The 16,206-nt window shown below is 64.7% G+C and overlaps 2 protein-coding genes across 3 annotated transcripts; one reads left to right on the forward strand and one right to left on the reverse strand.

Moving 5' to 3' along the window:
* The first annotated feature begins 10,665 nt into the window (after window positions 1–10,665).
* NR2C2AP (nuclear receptor 2C2 associated protein) lies at window positions 10,666–12,206 on the forward strand. The gene is made up of 5 exons (XM_062178286.1): window positions 10,666–10,952; window positions 11,347–11,437; window positions 11,591–11,696; window positions 11,787–11,854; window positions 12,067–12,206. The coding sequence occupies exons 1-5, from the start codon at window positions 10,915–10,917 to the stop codon at window positions 12,184–12,186; spliced, it is 423 nt and encodes a 140-aa protein (XP_062034270.1). The 5' UTR covers window positions 10,666–10,914; the 3' UTR covers window positions 12,187–12,206.
* A 132-nt stretch (window positions 12,207–12,338) lies between these two features.
* RFXANK (regulatory factor X associated ankyrin containing protein) lies at window positions 12,339–16,017 on the reverse strand. Of its 2 annotated transcripts, none has more exons than XM_062178279.1 (9): window positions 15,829–16,017; window positions 15,005–15,182; window positions 14,362–14,442; window positions 14,214–14,279; window positions 13,931–14,031; window positions 13,664–13,789; window positions 13,274–13,340; window positions 13,019–13,099; window positions 12,339–12,428 (listed from the first exon to the last, which is right to left on the reverse strand). In XM_062178279.1, exons 2-9 carry the CDS (start codon window positions 15,171–15,173, stop codon window positions 12,358–12,360), a joined length of 762 nt encoding a protein of 253 aa, XP_062034263.1. In that variant the 5' UTR covers window positions 15,174–15,182; window positions 15,829–16,017; the 3' UTR covers window positions 12,339–12,357. The 2 variants fall into 2 exon arrangements, with proteins under 2 accessions (XP_062034263.1, XP_062034264.1); XM_062178280.1 differs by having other exon boundaries at window positions 15,005–15,236.
* Between the last annotated feature and the right edge of the window lie 189 nt (window positions 16,018–16,206).

Here is a 16,206-nt window from a genome sequence, read left to right on the forward strand (position 1 = left end):
AGGCTGCAGAACCTAAGCGGTGAACCCCCAGGTTCAGGAGCATGGGGACTGGAGTGACTCTGACCTGGGGTTGGCTCTCTGCCTGTCCCTTGCTGTGTGACCTTGGGCAGGTAGCTTAACCTCTCTGGGTGTCTCTTTCTGGGTTAGCTGGGGAGAACATCAGGTGGTTGAAAGGAGATGAGTCAATACATACATATATATATATAAAATCGCCCGGCAAGGCAAAGTGTATTTTAACTGTTGCTATTATAACAATTGACCTTAACACAGCCGCTGAAGTCACGTTTTCCAAGTGGGCCTCCGCCATCAGACTAGGGGGCTCCTAGCCAGGCGGGGGCCACTCCTCGGGTCTGCCGTTCGGGCAGCAGGCTGGCCGCCAAGCCAGCCTTGAATCCCGCTCTGCCCACTGACACGATTCCCAGCTTCGATTCCAGGATTGGGTTGTCACCGAGATTCTATTCTTGGTTTCTGGGATTTTTTTTTTTTTTTTTTGGCACTGCCAAGTCCCAGCTGGAGGAAGGGGCCTCACCCTTGCCCACCACAACCTCCCTCCCCCCGCCCCCGAATTCACGCAGCCGGGTAAAACAAAGTGCTGCCCAAAACCACAGAGGATCCTCGCCTATGGGTTGAGCGCTTACAGAGAGGCTAAAGCCTACGGCCATAAGAGGGTGGGCGATTATTAAGTGCCTGCTGTAAGCGAGGCCCCTTGTATGCACTGAGACACAGCAGGGCCTTTCCAGACTTCCCATCCGCCCAGGGGCTAGAGGCTCCCCGGAGGCAGCCCCTCCCCCAAAGCCTCCCACCACCACCCTGGATCCCCCGCCTCCCATCGGGGCTCAGGAGGAGGGGCAGATGGCAAATTAAAACATCAGCTCTCAGCCCAGCCTTTGCACCCATGAGAACAGCACAGCCCGGGGACAGAAGCAGGAGTGGGTTCCACAATGGGAGGCGGCAGGGGACGGCTGTATCTTAACTGGGGGCCAGCTCCAGAGGCCCCCAGCCAGGACGCTGGCCGTGACCTGTCCATGGTGCTGAACTCTGAGGCGGCTACGCAGCCGCACCACCCACTTGATCTATCCCTGCCTCCTGCCTGCTCCTCCAGGCTCAGAGAGGGCCAGAGGTTTGCCCCAGGCTGCACAGCAGGACAGAGGTCAAGGCCAGGTCCCCAACCTGTAAACCTCAAAAACCCCTCTGCCTCGGTGCCACACTGTCCTAATTTCTCCCTGTGGGAATTCTGAGTACATGAGGGGCTCCCCGATTGGGTGTGGCAGCACCCTCAGGGGGTATGCGCGCTCTCTCTCTCTCTCGCTCTCTCTCTCACACACACACACACACACACTCATCGGTTTACTCCTTCCATGCCGGACGACCCTGGACAACCCGATTCACGTCTCTGGGCCTCGGTCTCCCCATCTTTAAAATGGGAGATCGTCCTGCACCTCCCTCCCAGTGCTACTGTGGGGAGCAAACGAGCTGAGACTTGTGAAGTCCCAGACATGCTAAATTTAACAACAGAGCTTTGTACACAAAGCTTCCCGGCCACGCTGAAGATACCCCGAGGAGGTTCCACAGGTGCACGCTCCCCACCCCCCCAACACCCACTATCTTCCACTTTGCACCTTCACACACCCACACCCTTCTCTTAAAATACCTCTTCCCCAGGGCTCACAGAGGTGAGCGCTCACACAGCTGTCTGGGGCCCATCCCCTCCTGAATAATGCATGAGCCTCATGCATATGCAAGTAGGGGCCTGCCAGGCACTGGGGGAGGGGTGGCCCGGATCAGTGTGAGACTCTGTGTGTGTGTGTGTGTCTGTCTGTCCCCTCCCTCGCTGCCACCTCCTGTCTCAGTGGGCCACTGAGTGAGGGTGTTTGCCAGGGGGCGTTTATGGGTGTTTGTCATGGGTGTGCGCCTGGGGGTGCTGGGTCCAGGCAAGGCTGGATCTGCGGTTGTGTGGACATCAGGTGGGCAGGTCCCCAGCAGCTCTGAGTGACCCCCGGCAGGGGCTGTGAGCATGTGCATGTGTCTCTGGCCTGAGCAGGTGCACTGGTGTGCACGAGTGTGAACACGGCCCTCCTGGGACCAGGAAGGAAGCTAAGCTCAGGGTCGCATGGATGGATACCCCTTGGGGACCTCAACCTCTGCCCAGCCTCTCCCCAGCTCAGCACACAGCCACATCCCACACCCCCCACGCTCAGGGTCCACGCCACCAAACCCAGAGAGAGGACCCTGGCCACACACAGGGGACACACGCACAACCACTCAGCCTGGCCACAGACACCCCGGGAGACACACGCACACACACGCACAGTGACATTAACAAAGACAGTCAGAATGGGTGCTCAGAAGACAGGCGGCATCTCTCCCACACAAAGACTCCCAGGCCCTCCCCCAACCCAGGAACCCCCTGCACGAACAACACCATCAGACACAGCCCCTCTGTCTCTCACTCTCACACGGAGCCGCCGTGCCAGCTCCTGACACCCACCCAGAGAGACCAACGTGGCTTGGGCGACCGACGGGCACACACCATCGTGCCACTCGGTGACGTGACCTCCGGCACAAGTTTTCCGACAAAGACACCGACCGTAGTCACATCGGCCCCACAGGGGACCTCATCAGAAGCCCCGGGGACACCCCTACCCCCTGCCCAGGGCACGTACACACGCACAAAGCCCCCACCTCCTGGGGAGGGGGGAAATATTCTTCCACTGAGAACGGCTGGGAGCAGCCATGGAGGCAGCGGGTTCCGGGGTCCCACGGTGCACCCCTTCCTCTGCGCCCCGCCCCCATGCACCCTCCGGGGCCCTGTGCCAATCTGCTCCTGGGCCTGGCTCTTCTCCCAACGAGGCTCTTGGAAAAGAACAAAGCCCCTCGCAGAAGGGAGCGAGTGGCTCCCGCCCAGGCTGGCTCGGGGGTCCCAGCCCCCTACTTCCTAGTGCTTGGGGCCCCCCCCAAGCCAGGGCTCCCACATGCACCCACAGGTGCAGTTGTAAGCCGATGAGGCAAGGGGCTGTGTGGCTCTGGGTGGTGGTGGGCAGATGTGGAGGTGCCCCGGGGGCCCCCCTTCTCCAAGCTGGTGTCCCTCGTGGGTCCTGGGGGACCACCATCCGGCCTTTGGCTGGGGCACCCAGAGCGCTCCCTGAGAGAACGGAAAGCGCCCCAAGTGCAGGTTCGCGGGGACCCGCGGGGACCACGTTGGAATGGGGCCCCGGCGCCTTCTCTGGGAGTCAGGATGTGGCGACAGGACCTAGCCCGAAAGGACGGGGCCACGGCAGGCGCCCCTTCCCCGTGGCATTCGCTCTCAGCGCTGGGCTCGGGCAGATCTGGGGGGCCCCTGTCCACTGCAGTCCAGCCCAGTTCCACCATTCACCTGCAAATTGGGAGTCCCCGCTTAACATCCTGGGGTGTCTCCGCCCAGACCCGGGGGGACCCTGTCCCGCTGTCCGCCATTCTGCACCTGGACATTCTCCTCCCCTCTCCCAACTCGGGGTGCCCCTCCCCGCGGAATCCGGAGACCCCCACGCTCAGCCCGGCCCCATTATGGGGCTGCCTCCGCATTCCCCGGACAACCCGCACATCCCGTCTCCCCCCCGCCCCCCGCCCCAGTCCGCGCTGCTTGCCCACCCCGGGGCTCCCCTCCCCCACTCCGCCCGTACCGGTCCTGGGGGCTTCCCCCCATCTCAGGCCCCCTCCCCAATCCCGGGCTCTGTCTCCAATCCCGAGGTCTTCTCCCCCTAACGCAGCCCCCTCCCCACGACGGACCCCCGGACCTGGCTCCTAGCTCGGACGCATCCCGGGGCGCCCGCCAGGCACAAAGAACGCTCGGGCTCCGCTCGCTCGGCTCTCGGTCCAGCCCCTGCGCCCTGCGCTCCGCTGGCCCCAGCGCCGACTCGGTACTTATAAAGGGGCCGTGGGACGGCTCTACGCATGCGCGCCCGCCGGCCCCAGGCAGCCGGCGAGGGGCTCCCCCTGTCTGAAGTCTCCCCTCCACACGCGCGTTCCAACGCTCACTCACCCCACCCAGGGGCGGACTGCACCTGACTCCGCCCCCGCCCCCGCCCCCGCGCCACGCTCTTTGCCCCCAGAAACCGCATTAAACGCCCCCCTACCCCAGCACACGCCATACCGGGGCTCGCTCCATTTTCCAGGTGGGGAAACTGAGCCCAGGAGAGCCAAGTCACTTCCAAGGTCACGCGCAGGGGATGGGCAGAGCTGGTCAGCGAGCCTGACCGGTCAAGGCTCAGGTCCAAAGCAGTGTGGACCAGGACGGCCGTGGTACCCGGCTTCGTAGAAAGTTACTGAGGCTGAGTGGGGGAGGGGGGACCCCACACGTTTGCCAGGAGAGACTCGGGGTCAGAAGCCAGCAGGGTCGCCCCTAGCGCACTGGCGCCAGCAGCTCCAGAGAGATCAAGGTTCACTCCCCAAATGCCTACAACAGCCAGGGCTTGGCCAGGCTCAAGCCAGGAGCCTGGAGGTCATTCCAGGTCTCCCACGTGGGTGGCGGGGGCCCGAGACCTTGGGCGGTCACCTGCTGCCTCCCAGGCGCGTTAGCTGGGAGCTGGATCAGAAGCGGAGCAGCTGGGACCTGAACCAATGCCAGGAGCTGGGATGCCAGCTGTGCCGCTGTCCCAACCGATGCTTAACCTTGCTTAGTCCCGACCGCAAGTCTTGTAAACCTGGATCCGCGTGGTGGAATGATTCTGCCGTTAAGAAAGCACCGTGGCTGTGTGGCTGCACATGGACAAACCTTGAAAGCCTGGGGCTGGGTGACAGAAGGCAGACAGGAAGGGCCACGCAGGGGCGTTAAACGTCCCAAGACAGGGACTCTGCAGGGACAGCAGTGGCTGGCAGGGGCTGAGGCAGGGGGATGGGCGGTGACTGCCGGTGAGGCTGGGGTCTCCTTTGCGGGAGGGGACGCGAGCGCACTGGGGACAGGTGTTTGGGACAACGGTTTGGAGGCTTCTGGGGATGCCACACCCCACCGCAGGTGCCTGGGTTCGAATCCTGGCTTTGCTTCCAATTTCAGCTCCCTGCTCATGCACCCGGGAAGGCAGCAGGTGATGGCCCAAGTCGCTGGGTCCCTGCCACCCCTGTGGGAGACCCGGATGAAGCTCCTGGCTCCTGGTTTCAGCCTGGCCCGGCCTCAGCTCTTGTGGTCCTTTGGGGGAGTGGACCAGTGGTTAGGAAGAGCTCTCTGTCTCTGTCTCTCTCTCGCCCTCTCTGTAACTCTGCCTTCTGAATAAATAAATATTAAAAAAAAAAAAACAACAGCAGGGAGCTACCTTATTGGGCAGCCTCAGGTCACAGGGAGGGAGGGAGGGAGGTCGAGGCTGACGTGAGTTGAGTGTGGTGACAGCTGTTTCAGAATGTGACCCCTGAGGCTGGTGTGGGTGGGAGGGGGCGTGGCTTTAGTGGGGTGGGGAGGGCAGATAGAGGTCGCCCCCGTGGTTGTAGGAATCAAACTAGCAGCTCAGCCTCCACTAAGTCCAGAGTCCAACCCTCTCTCCCTGCCACTGACGGCCGTGTCACTCTGGGCGAGCCGTCTCTTCGTCCTGTGCCTCAGTTTCCCCAACTAAGCGAGGGAGTAGAGGCAGGTGTTGTGGCACGGAGGGTTAAGCCATAGCTTGCAACGCCAGCGTCCGTGCCAGTTTTGAGTCCCGGCTGCTCTGCTTCCGATCCAGCTTCTTGCTAATGCACCTGGGAGACAGCAGGTGACGGACGGCTCAAGTGCTGGGGCCCCGCCACCCACGTGGGAGGCCTGGGCGGAGCTCCCGGCTCTGGCTTGGGCTTGGCCCAGCCCTGGCTGTTGTGGGCATTTGGGGGTGAAGCAGCAGATGGAAGGATTCTCTCTCTCCCTCTCTCCCTCCCTCCCTCCCTCTCTCTCTCCCTCGCTCCCTCTCTCCCTTCTTCTCTCCCTCTCTCCCTCTCTCCCTCCCTCCCTCTTTCTGTTCTCCCGCCTTTAAAGTGAACGGAAATAGATAAATAACCATTAAAGACAAAATCCAAAAAGTGTCATTCGCAGTCACCACCTTGCCAGCTGCTGGGAAAAACGAAACCGGAAGTGAACACACACAGGTGTTTCCTTGCTCTGGGGACACAGGCTCAGAGAGATGGGCGTGTGCCTGAGGTTGCGCAGTGTGGCGTGGGTGGGGGGGACCCGGTGGGAGCCCAGCTCAGTGGGCACAGAATCGAGCTGACCTTCATCCCTGACCACCCCCATCCCTCCACTCCCCCCCTTCTCCCCAGCTCCAGGGGCCCCCTGGACCGTGCCAGGGCTGAGCTGAGAGGGGCTGGCCAGGGGCCCGGGGGGCAGGCTGTTGCCAGGGGGCCTTGAATGAAGCAGTCTTGCCTGGGAATCTGTTGGGCTCAAAGAGTATTTATAGGCCTGGACGGGGATTGGGCCAGCCCCCAGCCCTAGCCCCCACAGCGCCCTCACTCTCCCCCCTACACCCTCCCACACACACTGGGGCCCTGGGCCAGGAGCGGGAGCAATGGGAGAAGGCATGGGGGCGGGAGCTGGTGGGGGGAGGCAGAGCCAGCTAGGGCACGGGACCTTGCTGGAGAGCTGGGTCTCAGGGGTGCACAGGGTCCCCCCGGAGTGCCTGGGAACATTCCCAAGGTGACTCACGGCCAAGTCACACATAATGTCACCAAGAAGCACGGGCACGGGGTTCCAGCCCCAGCAGGGGCACGGGGCCGCCTGGCTCCACACGTCTCACCCAGGCACTCCCACCAGCTCACGGACAAGGGCCTTAAAGGCAGGCTTCGTTTGGATGCAAGGAATTTCGAAATCTGTGCCCACCAAGGGGTCACCTAGAACGATGTGGAAAACCTATGTGCTCAAGCCAAGACACATCCAGATATGGTCATCTTGTATTTATTTATTTGAAAGAAATGACAGGAAGAGAGAGACACACACAATGAGAGAGAGAGAGAGAGAGAGAGAGAGAGAGAGAGAGAGCACCTGCTGGCTGACTCTTGCAGTTAATTACTTTTATTTATTGGGAAGGCAGACAGACAGACAGACAGACAGAGATCGTCCATCCGCTGATTCCCTCCAGCAACGGCAGGGGCTGGGCCACGGTGAAGCCGGGATCCAGGAAGCTCCATCCGGGTCTCCCACGTGGGATGCATGGACCCAAGAACTTGAGCCCTCACCAGCCGCCTCCCAGGGTGCACGTGAGCTCCCAGGGAGCTGGCGTTGGAAGCGGAGCCGGGACTGGACCCGGGCTCTCCGACCGGGATGCTGCATCCTGAGTGACATCCTAACCACCCGGCCGAATGCCCGCCCCGCCCAAACTTTCTGAAGTGCCTCTGTGCAGCCACACCTCCCCTGGCCACGCCCCTGACACCTGCCCCACCTGCAGCACACAGAGGCTGGGAGCCGGGCTGCACCCCGCACCCCTTCCCACGTGAACACACCCACGGCTGGCCACGCCCACCATGCTCAGCCTCCTGCCTACCACATGCAGCTTGTCTGTGTCCCGCGATCCTTACCCCCAGCCACGGTCCCAGCAAATAGCTGTCCCATGACCAAGTTCACTCCCCGGTGATGTCACCCGCAGGGAGATACGCAGTCCTTGTCACAACCAGTGTCTCCGCCACGCCAGCCTCAGTCCCTTCACACACAGTCGCTTCCTTTTATTTATTTTTTTATTTTATTTATTTATTTATTTTTATTTTTTGACAGGCAGAGTGGACAGTGAGAGAGAGACAGAGAGAAAGGTCTTCCTTTGCCGTTGGTTCACCCTCCAATGGCCGCCGCGGCTGGCGCGCTGCGGCCGGCGCACTGCGCTGATCCGAAGCCAGGAGCCAGGTGCTTCTCCTGGTCTCCCATGGGGTGCAGGGCCCAAGCACTTGGGCCATCCTCCACTGCCTTCCCTGGCCACAGCAGAGAGCTGGCCTGGAAGAGGGGCAACCGGGACAGGATCGGTGCCCCGACCGGGACCAGAACCCGGTGTGCCGGTGCCGCAAGGCGGAGGATTAGCCTAGTGAGCTGTGGCGCCGGCCACAGTCGCTTCCTTTTAGCTCCCACCATCACCACCAGGGTGGCCTCCAGGTTTGCACCCAGCTAGGACCCACAACCCTCGCTGGCACTGTGTGTGCTGAGCCTGGCGGGCAGATCAGCCCCAGATCCGTCCAGATCGGGGCTCCAGGGTCGGGGCAGTGCAAGAGGGGGTGGTGGGGCTCCTGTAGAATCCCTTGGAGCAGCCCTCACACCTGCTCCTCAGGGGGAAACCGAGGACCTTTCTCTGCCTTTGCTTTGTGACCAGAGTCCTGGCTGACCCAACCTTGCTGTGTGACTTGCACCAATCTCTGACCCTCTCTGAGCCTCCCATTCCCTGTCCCCCCCCCACAACAAACATAATAATACCAAGCACAGCCCAGGAAAAAACACCCCAGACTGAGGACTGCGTCCCAGTTCCCCAGGGGACCTTGGCCAAGTGACGTTACTTTTTTCTTTTTAAAGCTTTATTAATTTATTTGAAAGATGGACTGACAGAGAGAGAGAGAGAGAGAGAGAGAGAGAGAGAGAGAAAGGTCTTCCATCCGCTGGTTCACTCCCCAGATGGCCACCACAGCCGGGACTGAACCAGGCTGAAGGCAGGAGCCAGGCGCTCCATCCGAGGTCTCCCACGTGGGTGCAGGGGCCCAAGGACTTGGGGGTTATCGTCTGCTGTCTCCCAGGTTCAGTAGCAGGGAGCTGGATCGGAAGTGGAGTGGCCGGGACTTGAACCGGCGCTCACAGGGGATGCCGGCGCTGCAGGCATCAACTTTGGTCCTGTGTGTGCCTCAGTCTCCCCCAGCAGCCCAGAGGCGCCGCTCCTCACCTTTCTAGAGCTGTCCCTGCCAGGTTCCCCTGGGATGGGGTGGGGGCAGGTGGTGCCTGGATCACTTTTGGCTAACGCGCTGTAGGACTGGAGCGCCTCCAAGCTCAGGCGCCAGTGGGGTGAGGTGGCAGGCAGGGAGGAAGGAGTTGGCCTCGACCCAGGGCGCACGGCAGCCCGATGCCAAGGCGGGGAGTGGCGTGGAGGGTCTCGGGGCCATGCAGAGCCGTGTGCCATGGCCAGTGAGAAAACACGGCTTCGAGTCTCCCATGCGGCAGGATCTCCACCAAGGTCTCTGTCAACCCACACAGCCCACGACTGTGGGCTTCTCCCGAGTTGGAAAATAAGAAAACAGGCCCCGAGAAGTCGAGATGCTGGTCTGAGCTCCCACAGCCAGGAAGCGGGCCGGCCAGCCAGGGCCCTCCCCTCCCCCCACCCCCGCCCTAGGGTCTGCGTCTGTCCCACCTTTCAGGGCAGCTGGGCGTGCGGTGTCTCCAGCCCCCTCTAGCCCAGCAGAGCCGGATCTGGAAGGCACCAGCACACAGGAAGCCCTGCGGGCTAGGGGCTGGCGAGGCGGCTGTGCCGCCAGTGACCCAGTTCCCAGACCCCCCCCCCTTCCCCGGCAAAGACGCCAGGAGGGTCCTTCCTTCCCGGCCCTTGAGAAAGGGGCTGGGTCCCCGACCATTCAGCCGAAGCCAGGAGCCGCCTGCAGCCAGCGGCCGCTGTCTGGAAAGTTTCTGGTCACGCAGATCGGCTGGTGCCGGCCTCGCTGCGGCACCTCCCTGGCTGCCCCGGGCCCAGCAGGATGTGGCTCCACGCGGTTCATTCACACACGGCCTTTCACCCACCGAGGCCGCTGCCCACGCCAAGGCCCTGCCTGGAACGCCCATCCACGCCGGATGTCGACGCCTGGTGAATTCCTTCCTGCCCGCTTATTAAGGTGCAGGCTAATACCCCTTCTCCCCAAAGGCCCTTCCCCCAGGGAGAGCGCCTGCTGTCCCAGCCCATCTGGGGCTCAGCCTGGACCCCCTGCTGCTGGGAATGTCTGTGTGGCTCTGTCTCACCCAGACCGAGCGCTCCCATCTCCCTCCATCCCCAGCGAGAGGGGGTGGCAGGGGCTTGTCTCGTGAACCAGTGACCCAAATCCATAGCCTGCTAGCTGGCTTGGAAAACTCCTATTCACTCTGCAAAACCCAGCTCACAGGCCCCACCCTTCCTCCTCCAACAAGCCCGGGAAGAGAGACTTGGAGGCTGGGTGTGCTGTGTCACAGGAGGCTGATGGGGGACTCCTAGTACTCCCACCATCACGGCCTCTTCCTCAGCTCTTCCTTTGGCCTCTGGGAGGCTGTGAGTTGCAGCTGCCCCCAGGTGGAAGGAGCAGACTCCCTCACGTAGCAAGGCAGCCCTGGGGCCAGCACGGAGGCATGGTAGGCTAAACCTCTACCTGCAGCACAGGCATCCCATATGGGTGCCGGTTCGAGTCCCGGCTGCTCCACTTCCGATCCCGTTCCCTGCTGGTGGGCCCTGGAAAAGCAGTGGAAGATGGCCCAAGTGCTTGTGGGAGACCTGGAAGAAGCTCCTGGCTCCTGACTTCGGATCGGCCCAGCTCCGGCCACTGCTACCATTTAGGGAGTGAACCAGCGGAAGGAAGACAGCGTCGCAGGCAGTGTGTTGGACTCTCAAACCCGTGCCCAGGGCACACTCAGCATTCCCTCTGTGGCTCAAGCACGGGACGCGGGCCCTTTAAGAAGCGAGCACGGAGGGGCGGGAACGAAATCAAGCCCCGCCCCCGGAGGCGGGGTGTGGCCGGGGCCCGGCGCCTACTGCGCACGCGCCGCTTCCACGCGGTTCCGGGTTCCCGGTTCTGGCTCCCGGGTCGCTTCTGCGAGGTCTGTCTGGACTCGCTGTGCAGGGCCTGGCCCCGGCCATTGCCAGTGGCCCTTGACACCCCCCCAGGAAGGGGGTCGAGTCGATATCGGAGACCTGGGGCGGTGAGGCCAGGGCCGGGGCCGGGCCAGGGCCGGGGGCGGGACCCGAACCCCGATCGCGCCCCGACCGAGCCCAGCGGGCCTGCGGCTCCGAGATGACCCAGTCCCTGGTCTGTGCGGAGACGGTGAGCAGGTGAGGGCCGGGGGGCGGGGCGAGCAGGTGAGCCGCGGGCGGGGGTCCGGGCCTCCAAGGGTGCTGATGGGAGCGGCTCCGTGGGGGGCGCAGCTGGCGGGGAGAGGGTCCCTGCGGGGCGAGGTAGTGGGGAGCGGCCCCGTGGGGGTCCCTGTGGCGGCAGATAGTGGTGAGAGGCCTCGTGGGGGGGTCCCTGCAGGGGGAGGTAGTGGGGAGAGGCCCCGTGGGGGGTCCCTGCGGGGGGAGGTAGTGGGGAGCGGCCCCGTGGGGGTCACAGCTGGGGCGAGGGGGGCCCCGTGGCGGCCGCAGCAGGTGGAGGGACGGGAGACGACCCCCCAGAGCTGGGCTCAGCCCCCCCCGTCCTCCCCCCCCTCCCCCCCCCCCCCCCCGCCAGGGTGAGTTCGGTGCTGCATCGCAACACCCGGCAGTTTGGGAAGAAGCACCTCTTCGACCAGGACGAGGAGACCTGCTGGAACTCCGACCAGGTGCGGTGCCCCGGGACCCGCGTGTGCCAGCGCAGGGGCTCAGGGGCCTGGATCCCCCCCCCCCGGGGGGCGGGCGGGGCCCCAGTGTGCGCGCGGTGGGCTCCGAGCCTCGCGTGACCGTGCCCCGGGTCCTGTGTCCCCCCCTGCTGCCAGGGCCCCTCCCAGTGGGTGGTGCTGGAGTTCCCACAGCGCGTGCGGGTGTCCCAGCTGCAGATCCAGTTCCAGGGGGGCTTCTCCAGTCGCCGGGGCCGCCTGGAAGGTACTGGCTGCTCCCCGGAGGGGGAGGGGCGTCCCGGGTGGGGGTGGGGGGCTGCTCCGGATTCCCTGGCCCCGCCTCTCTCTGCTGCAGGGTCTCAGGGGGCCGAGGCTCTGAGCAAGATTGTGGACTTTTACCCCGAGGACAACAACTCGCTCCAGATATCCGTGCGCTTGAAAGCTGGGCCCCCCACCCCGCCCGACCCGGTGCACGCGTGACCTTGACCCAGAAGCCCTCCAAGCTTTAACACGGAGCTTCCTAACCCGTTTGGTGGGGGCGGGGGGGGCTGGGGCTGGGGTCCAGGGGTGGGAGCTGGTCCTGGGGGAGGGGGCGCACCAGGAGCCAGCTGTTTGCCTTGACCCGTGCCCTGCACAGCTTCCTGGTGCCGGCCACCGAGGCGGACCGGCTGAAGGTGACCTTTGAGGAGGCCACGGACTTTTTTGGCCGCGTGGTCATCTACCACCTGCGGGTGCTGGGGGAGAAGGCGGCGTGAGAGCTCGGGGGTGGCGCAGAAGGTTTATTGGTTCCTCTCGGGAAGGGGTGCCCCCCGCCCCCCGCCGCCGCGGCCTGTCCAGGAGCTGCCTTTGGAGCCGGCCAGTCCCGGGGTGCCCCGGCCCTGCCCGGCTGTCTGTTCCCTGAGTATCTGGGTGCCCGGCGCCGGTCTTCACTCAGGGTCGGCGGGCACCAGGTCGCTGTGGAAGAGTTTCAGGATGTGGTTCTCCATCACCTGTTGCACTGCGGGGTGGGCGGGGGAGGGGGCTGTGAGCTGGGATACGCCCCCCTTGGGGGCCGGCCCAGAGGAGGCCACGCCCCTTCCAGGCCGAGCTGGGGGGGCTCCACCCCCGGAAGCTGCAGCTTTTTAAAAGACTTCCAAAGAGCATCTCTTGGGGCTGGCGCTGTGGCACAGCAGGTTAAGCTGCCATCCCACAGGGGCACCGGTTCAAGTCCCGGCTGCTCCACTTCCAACCCAGCTCCCTGCGCACGCGCCTAGGAGGCAGCAGCAATGGCCCCAGTGCCTGGGGCCCCTCTGCCCACGTGGGAGACCTGGATGGAGCTCTGGGCTCCTGGCTTCAGCCCTACCCAGCCCTGGGGGTGACCCAGCGGATGTAAAAGGTCTCTGTCTCTCTCTCTCTCTGTCTCTCCTCTGCCTTTCAAATAAATGAAATAAATCTTAGAAAAAAACCCAAGATTCCCGGGCGGGGCCTCCTGTGTGGCCACCACTGTGCACTGGTGCCCCAGCGAGGGGCAGGCTGGGCGTGCGCTGTCGGCCCGGATGGCCTGTGCACCCCGCCATGCCTGCCCCGGGCCCTGCGTCCCGGGCTCACCTTTCCGGTATCCCAAGGCCACGGCGAGGTCCATCGGGGTGTAGCCGGAGTCGGCCTCGGTGGTCAGATCAGCACCGCGGGCTGCAGGGCGCGGCAGGTACCGGAGGTTGGGGGAGCCCATCGCCTGGGCGATCTTGGCCGAGAGCCCGACCTCCCCACAGCTCTCAACAAAGTGGCTCCGGGGGTCCCCGAGGCCCAGGACCCTCCCACCCCCACGCTGCTCAGGATCCCCACGGCGCAGTCTGCCCCACTCACCCAGTAAGGCCTCGACGCACTTCACGTGGTTCCCACGCACGGCGTACAGCAGCGGCGTCCCCCCGTTCTGTCCAGGGAGCAAGGGAAACCCCTTCTCCATCTTTCCCCTGATTACCACCTGCCCCCTGCTCATCGCCTGGTCTCAGCCCTCCCTGACCGCCCATGGCTGCCTCTGTGCTCTTGTGCAGCTGCTTGTGCTCCTGACATCACATCACAGCACTGTCTCACATCTCCGCTGCCTGAGGCTTGGGGGGGGGGAGATGGGTGTGTCTCGTGTTCCTGGCACCCCCAGCGCGGGCCTGGCATCCTAAACGTTTGAGGGTGGAGAGCAGGCCGTGAGGGTGCCCGGCGGAGAGGGGGACGGGTCAGGGTACGCAGGGGGCGCCTCACCCAGTCGTAGATGTTGATGTCCACGTCTCGCTCCAACAGCAGCCCCACGATGTCCGTGTAGCCGCCCATGCTGGCCAGCGACAGGGCGCTCTCCCGCTCCTTGGCCAGGATGTGCGGGTCAGCCCCCTGGACAGTGACGGGAGAGGGCTGGTGACATCCCCTGGAATCCTGGGGTCCCCGTGGCAGCCCCCCTGTGCCGCCCAGGCACTCCCACCCCGGCCCCCGGCCCCCTGCCCCTGGGAAGCCCCATGCCGGGCAGGGACGCACCCAGTCCAGCAGGAACCGGACCGTCTCGATCTCTCCGAAGGCCGAGGCCCAGATGAGGGGGGTGAAGCCGCGCTCGTCCGGCTTGTTGACGAGGTTGTCACCTGGGGGGGGGGGTGGGAGGAAGAGGAGGAGGAGGAGGGTGGCACCGCAGGGCTGCACCCCCGCCTGCTCTACCCGGCACTGCCGGGAGGGGGCGCCCGCGAGCGGAGGCGCTGGCCCGCATGCGCAGATGCGGCGTCCAGGCCCCGCGTGGCCCCGAGCGGCCCCGCGGGCGGGCACGCACCTTTCCGCAGGTGTTCCTTCAGCTGGCTCAGCTCCCCCTGGGCGGCGAGCTGGTGGATGGACAGGGCTGCGGGGGCCGGAGAGACGCAGAGTGCTCGCCCGTGCCCCGGCAGGCCCCTCGCCCCCCGCACCCCGGGCGCCGCACTCACAGTCCAGGGTGGCGGGCAGCGCCGAGACCTCGTTCCCCCGCTGCCGGTTGGTGAGCGTGGTGGAGTGCTTCAGGGAGCTGCCTGCGGGAGACGGCGCCGGGCCTCAGTTTCCCCATTGCTGTCCGTCTCGGGGGTGGGGCTTGCGGAGACACCCCTCCCCGGGGGTCCAGGAGCCCAGGGGGCAGTGGGAGAAGCAAACAGTGGGCGCACAGGGAGAGAATGCGGGCGGGGTAGAGGGGAGGGGCTCCCGGGTGACAGGAGGCGCGCACAGAACATTCCAGAAAGTTCTAGAACAGCAGGGGCGCACCACCCTGGGACAGGGACCCGGGTGGACATTAGGCAGTGGCTAAGACGTGCGTTTTGGGGAAGGGTGGCCAGGTCCCCAGTCCTGACTCCCAGCTAACGGGCACCCGGGGAGGCACCAAGTGCTGGGGTCCCTGCTGCCCACGTGGGGGACCCAGATGGAGCTCCTGGCTGCTGGCTTCGGCCCGGCTCGGCCCGGCCCTGGCTGCTGCGGGCTTCTGGGGAGTGGACCAGCGGGTGGGGGACTCTCCCTCCCTGCCACCCCTGCCCCACGACACACACACACACACACACACACAGAGGTGTCGCCTCACTGTCCAGCCCCGGGGCGGTGACTCACCCTGCAGTGGGGAGACGCTGGCCTCGGGCTCGGTGTCCCCAGGCTCCGGGGTGCAGGGGAAAAGGCTGAGCACCACGGTGTCCGAGCCGTCGGCGGCTTCATCCCCGGGGTCCTCGGGGTCCCCGTGCGCCGGGGTGGGCGGTGCCTGCTGGCTGCGCGTGAGGTCCATGGAGGGGAGCTGGCCGGAGGCGAGAGATGACAAGGGCACGGTCAACGGCGCCACAGCTCTGGGCTATTTTTAAAAAATATTTCAAAGGCAAAGTGACAAGAGACCAGACAGACATCTCCCATCTACTGGATCCTCCCCAAACTGCCTGCATGGCCAGGGCAGGCTGCAGCCGGGCCCCCCACGTGGGTGCAGGGACCCCAGCACTCAGGCCATCGCCGGTGCTGCCCCCGGGGGTGTGCACGAGCAGGGAGCTGCCGTGCCAAACACCCACCCCAAACAGTAGGCACCATCTGCATACCCAGCCTTGCACCGGGAGGGTGAGCCGGAGCTGGAAATGGAAACCAAGGTCCAACTGCTCGCCGGGTCTCCCGCAAACCTTGCAGCCCGGACGCTGGGGTCAGCTTGCTGGGGGCAAATCTGCCTCCTCCTCCCGAATCTGCCTCCCTGGCTCTGGGAACTTGGGCACGGGACTCCGAGCCTCAGTTTCCGCCTCCATAAAATGGGGAGATGAGGCCGACCGTGCAGCACGTCCTAAGCAGCTGTACAGGGACGCCTGGCGTTGGCAGGGCTTAATACTCTGAGGCTATGGGGGGGGGACCCCGCGAACGTCCCAGTCCCAGCCGCGCCTCCCAACGGATCCAGGAGGTCCGCTCACCTCCCCACGAGGGTCTCCGTCCCTCCGCGCCGCAAGCCCGGGTCCCCCAAAACTTGGGGGCCCAATTCGCAAACTTTTCCGTTCCAATGGGTATAGGTGGGAGCAAGCAGGAGCCCCGACCCTCAGCGCACTGGCTTCCTCTGCTGGGACAGAGAGCAACTTGATACGCGACAGCTAACCCCCCCACCCCCAGAGCTCCCCCAGTGCGCCTGCGCGCCCCCGCCCCCCCAAATGCAAAAGGACCCAATCCGTCTGGCCCTTTAAGATGGGGGAGGGGCGTGGCTTCCGCTGGGGCCCCGAGCCTCGCAACTGCGCCTGCGCGTTCTTTTCCCCGCCCGCTCAGCGGGCGGTGGGCGGGGCTCCAGCGAGCTCTGGGGC

Source organism: Lepus europaeus, chromosome 20, assembly GCF_033115175.1.
Source record: "Lepus europaeus isolate LE1 chromosome 20, mLepTim1.pri, whole genome shotgun sequence".
NCBI lineage: Eukaryota > Metazoa > Chordata > Mammalia > Lagomorpha > Leporidae > Lepus > Lepus europaeus.

Excerpts from the sequence above, each read along its gene's own strand:
- NR2C2AP (XM_062178286.1), top strand. The coding sequence starts at position 10,915 with ATGACCCAGTCCCTGGTCTGTGCGGAGACGGTGAGCAG. Across the intron at positions 10,953-11,346 it reads TGTGCGGAGACGGTGAGCAG|GGTGAGTTCGGTGCTGCATC; the intron begins GTGAGGGCCGGG and ends CCCCCCCGCCAG. Across the intron at positions 11,438-11,590 it reads CCTGCTGGAACTCCGACCAG|GGCCCCTCCCAGTGGGTGGT; the intron begins GTGCGGTGCCCC and ends CCCTGCTGCCAG.
- RFXANK (XM_062178279.1), bottom strand. The coding sequence starts at position 15,173 with ATGGACCTCACGCGCAGCCAGCAGGCACCGCCCACCCCGGCGCACGGG. Across the intron at positions 14,443-15,004 it reads CAGCGTCTCCCCACTGCAGG|GCAGCTCCCTGAAGCACTCC; the intron begins GTGAGTCACCGC and ends CGTCTCCCGCAG. Across the intron at positions 13,100-13,273 it reads GTGCGTCGAGGCCTTACTGG|CCCGCGGTGCTGATCTGACC; the intron begins GTGAGTGGGGCA and ends CGCGCCCTGCAG.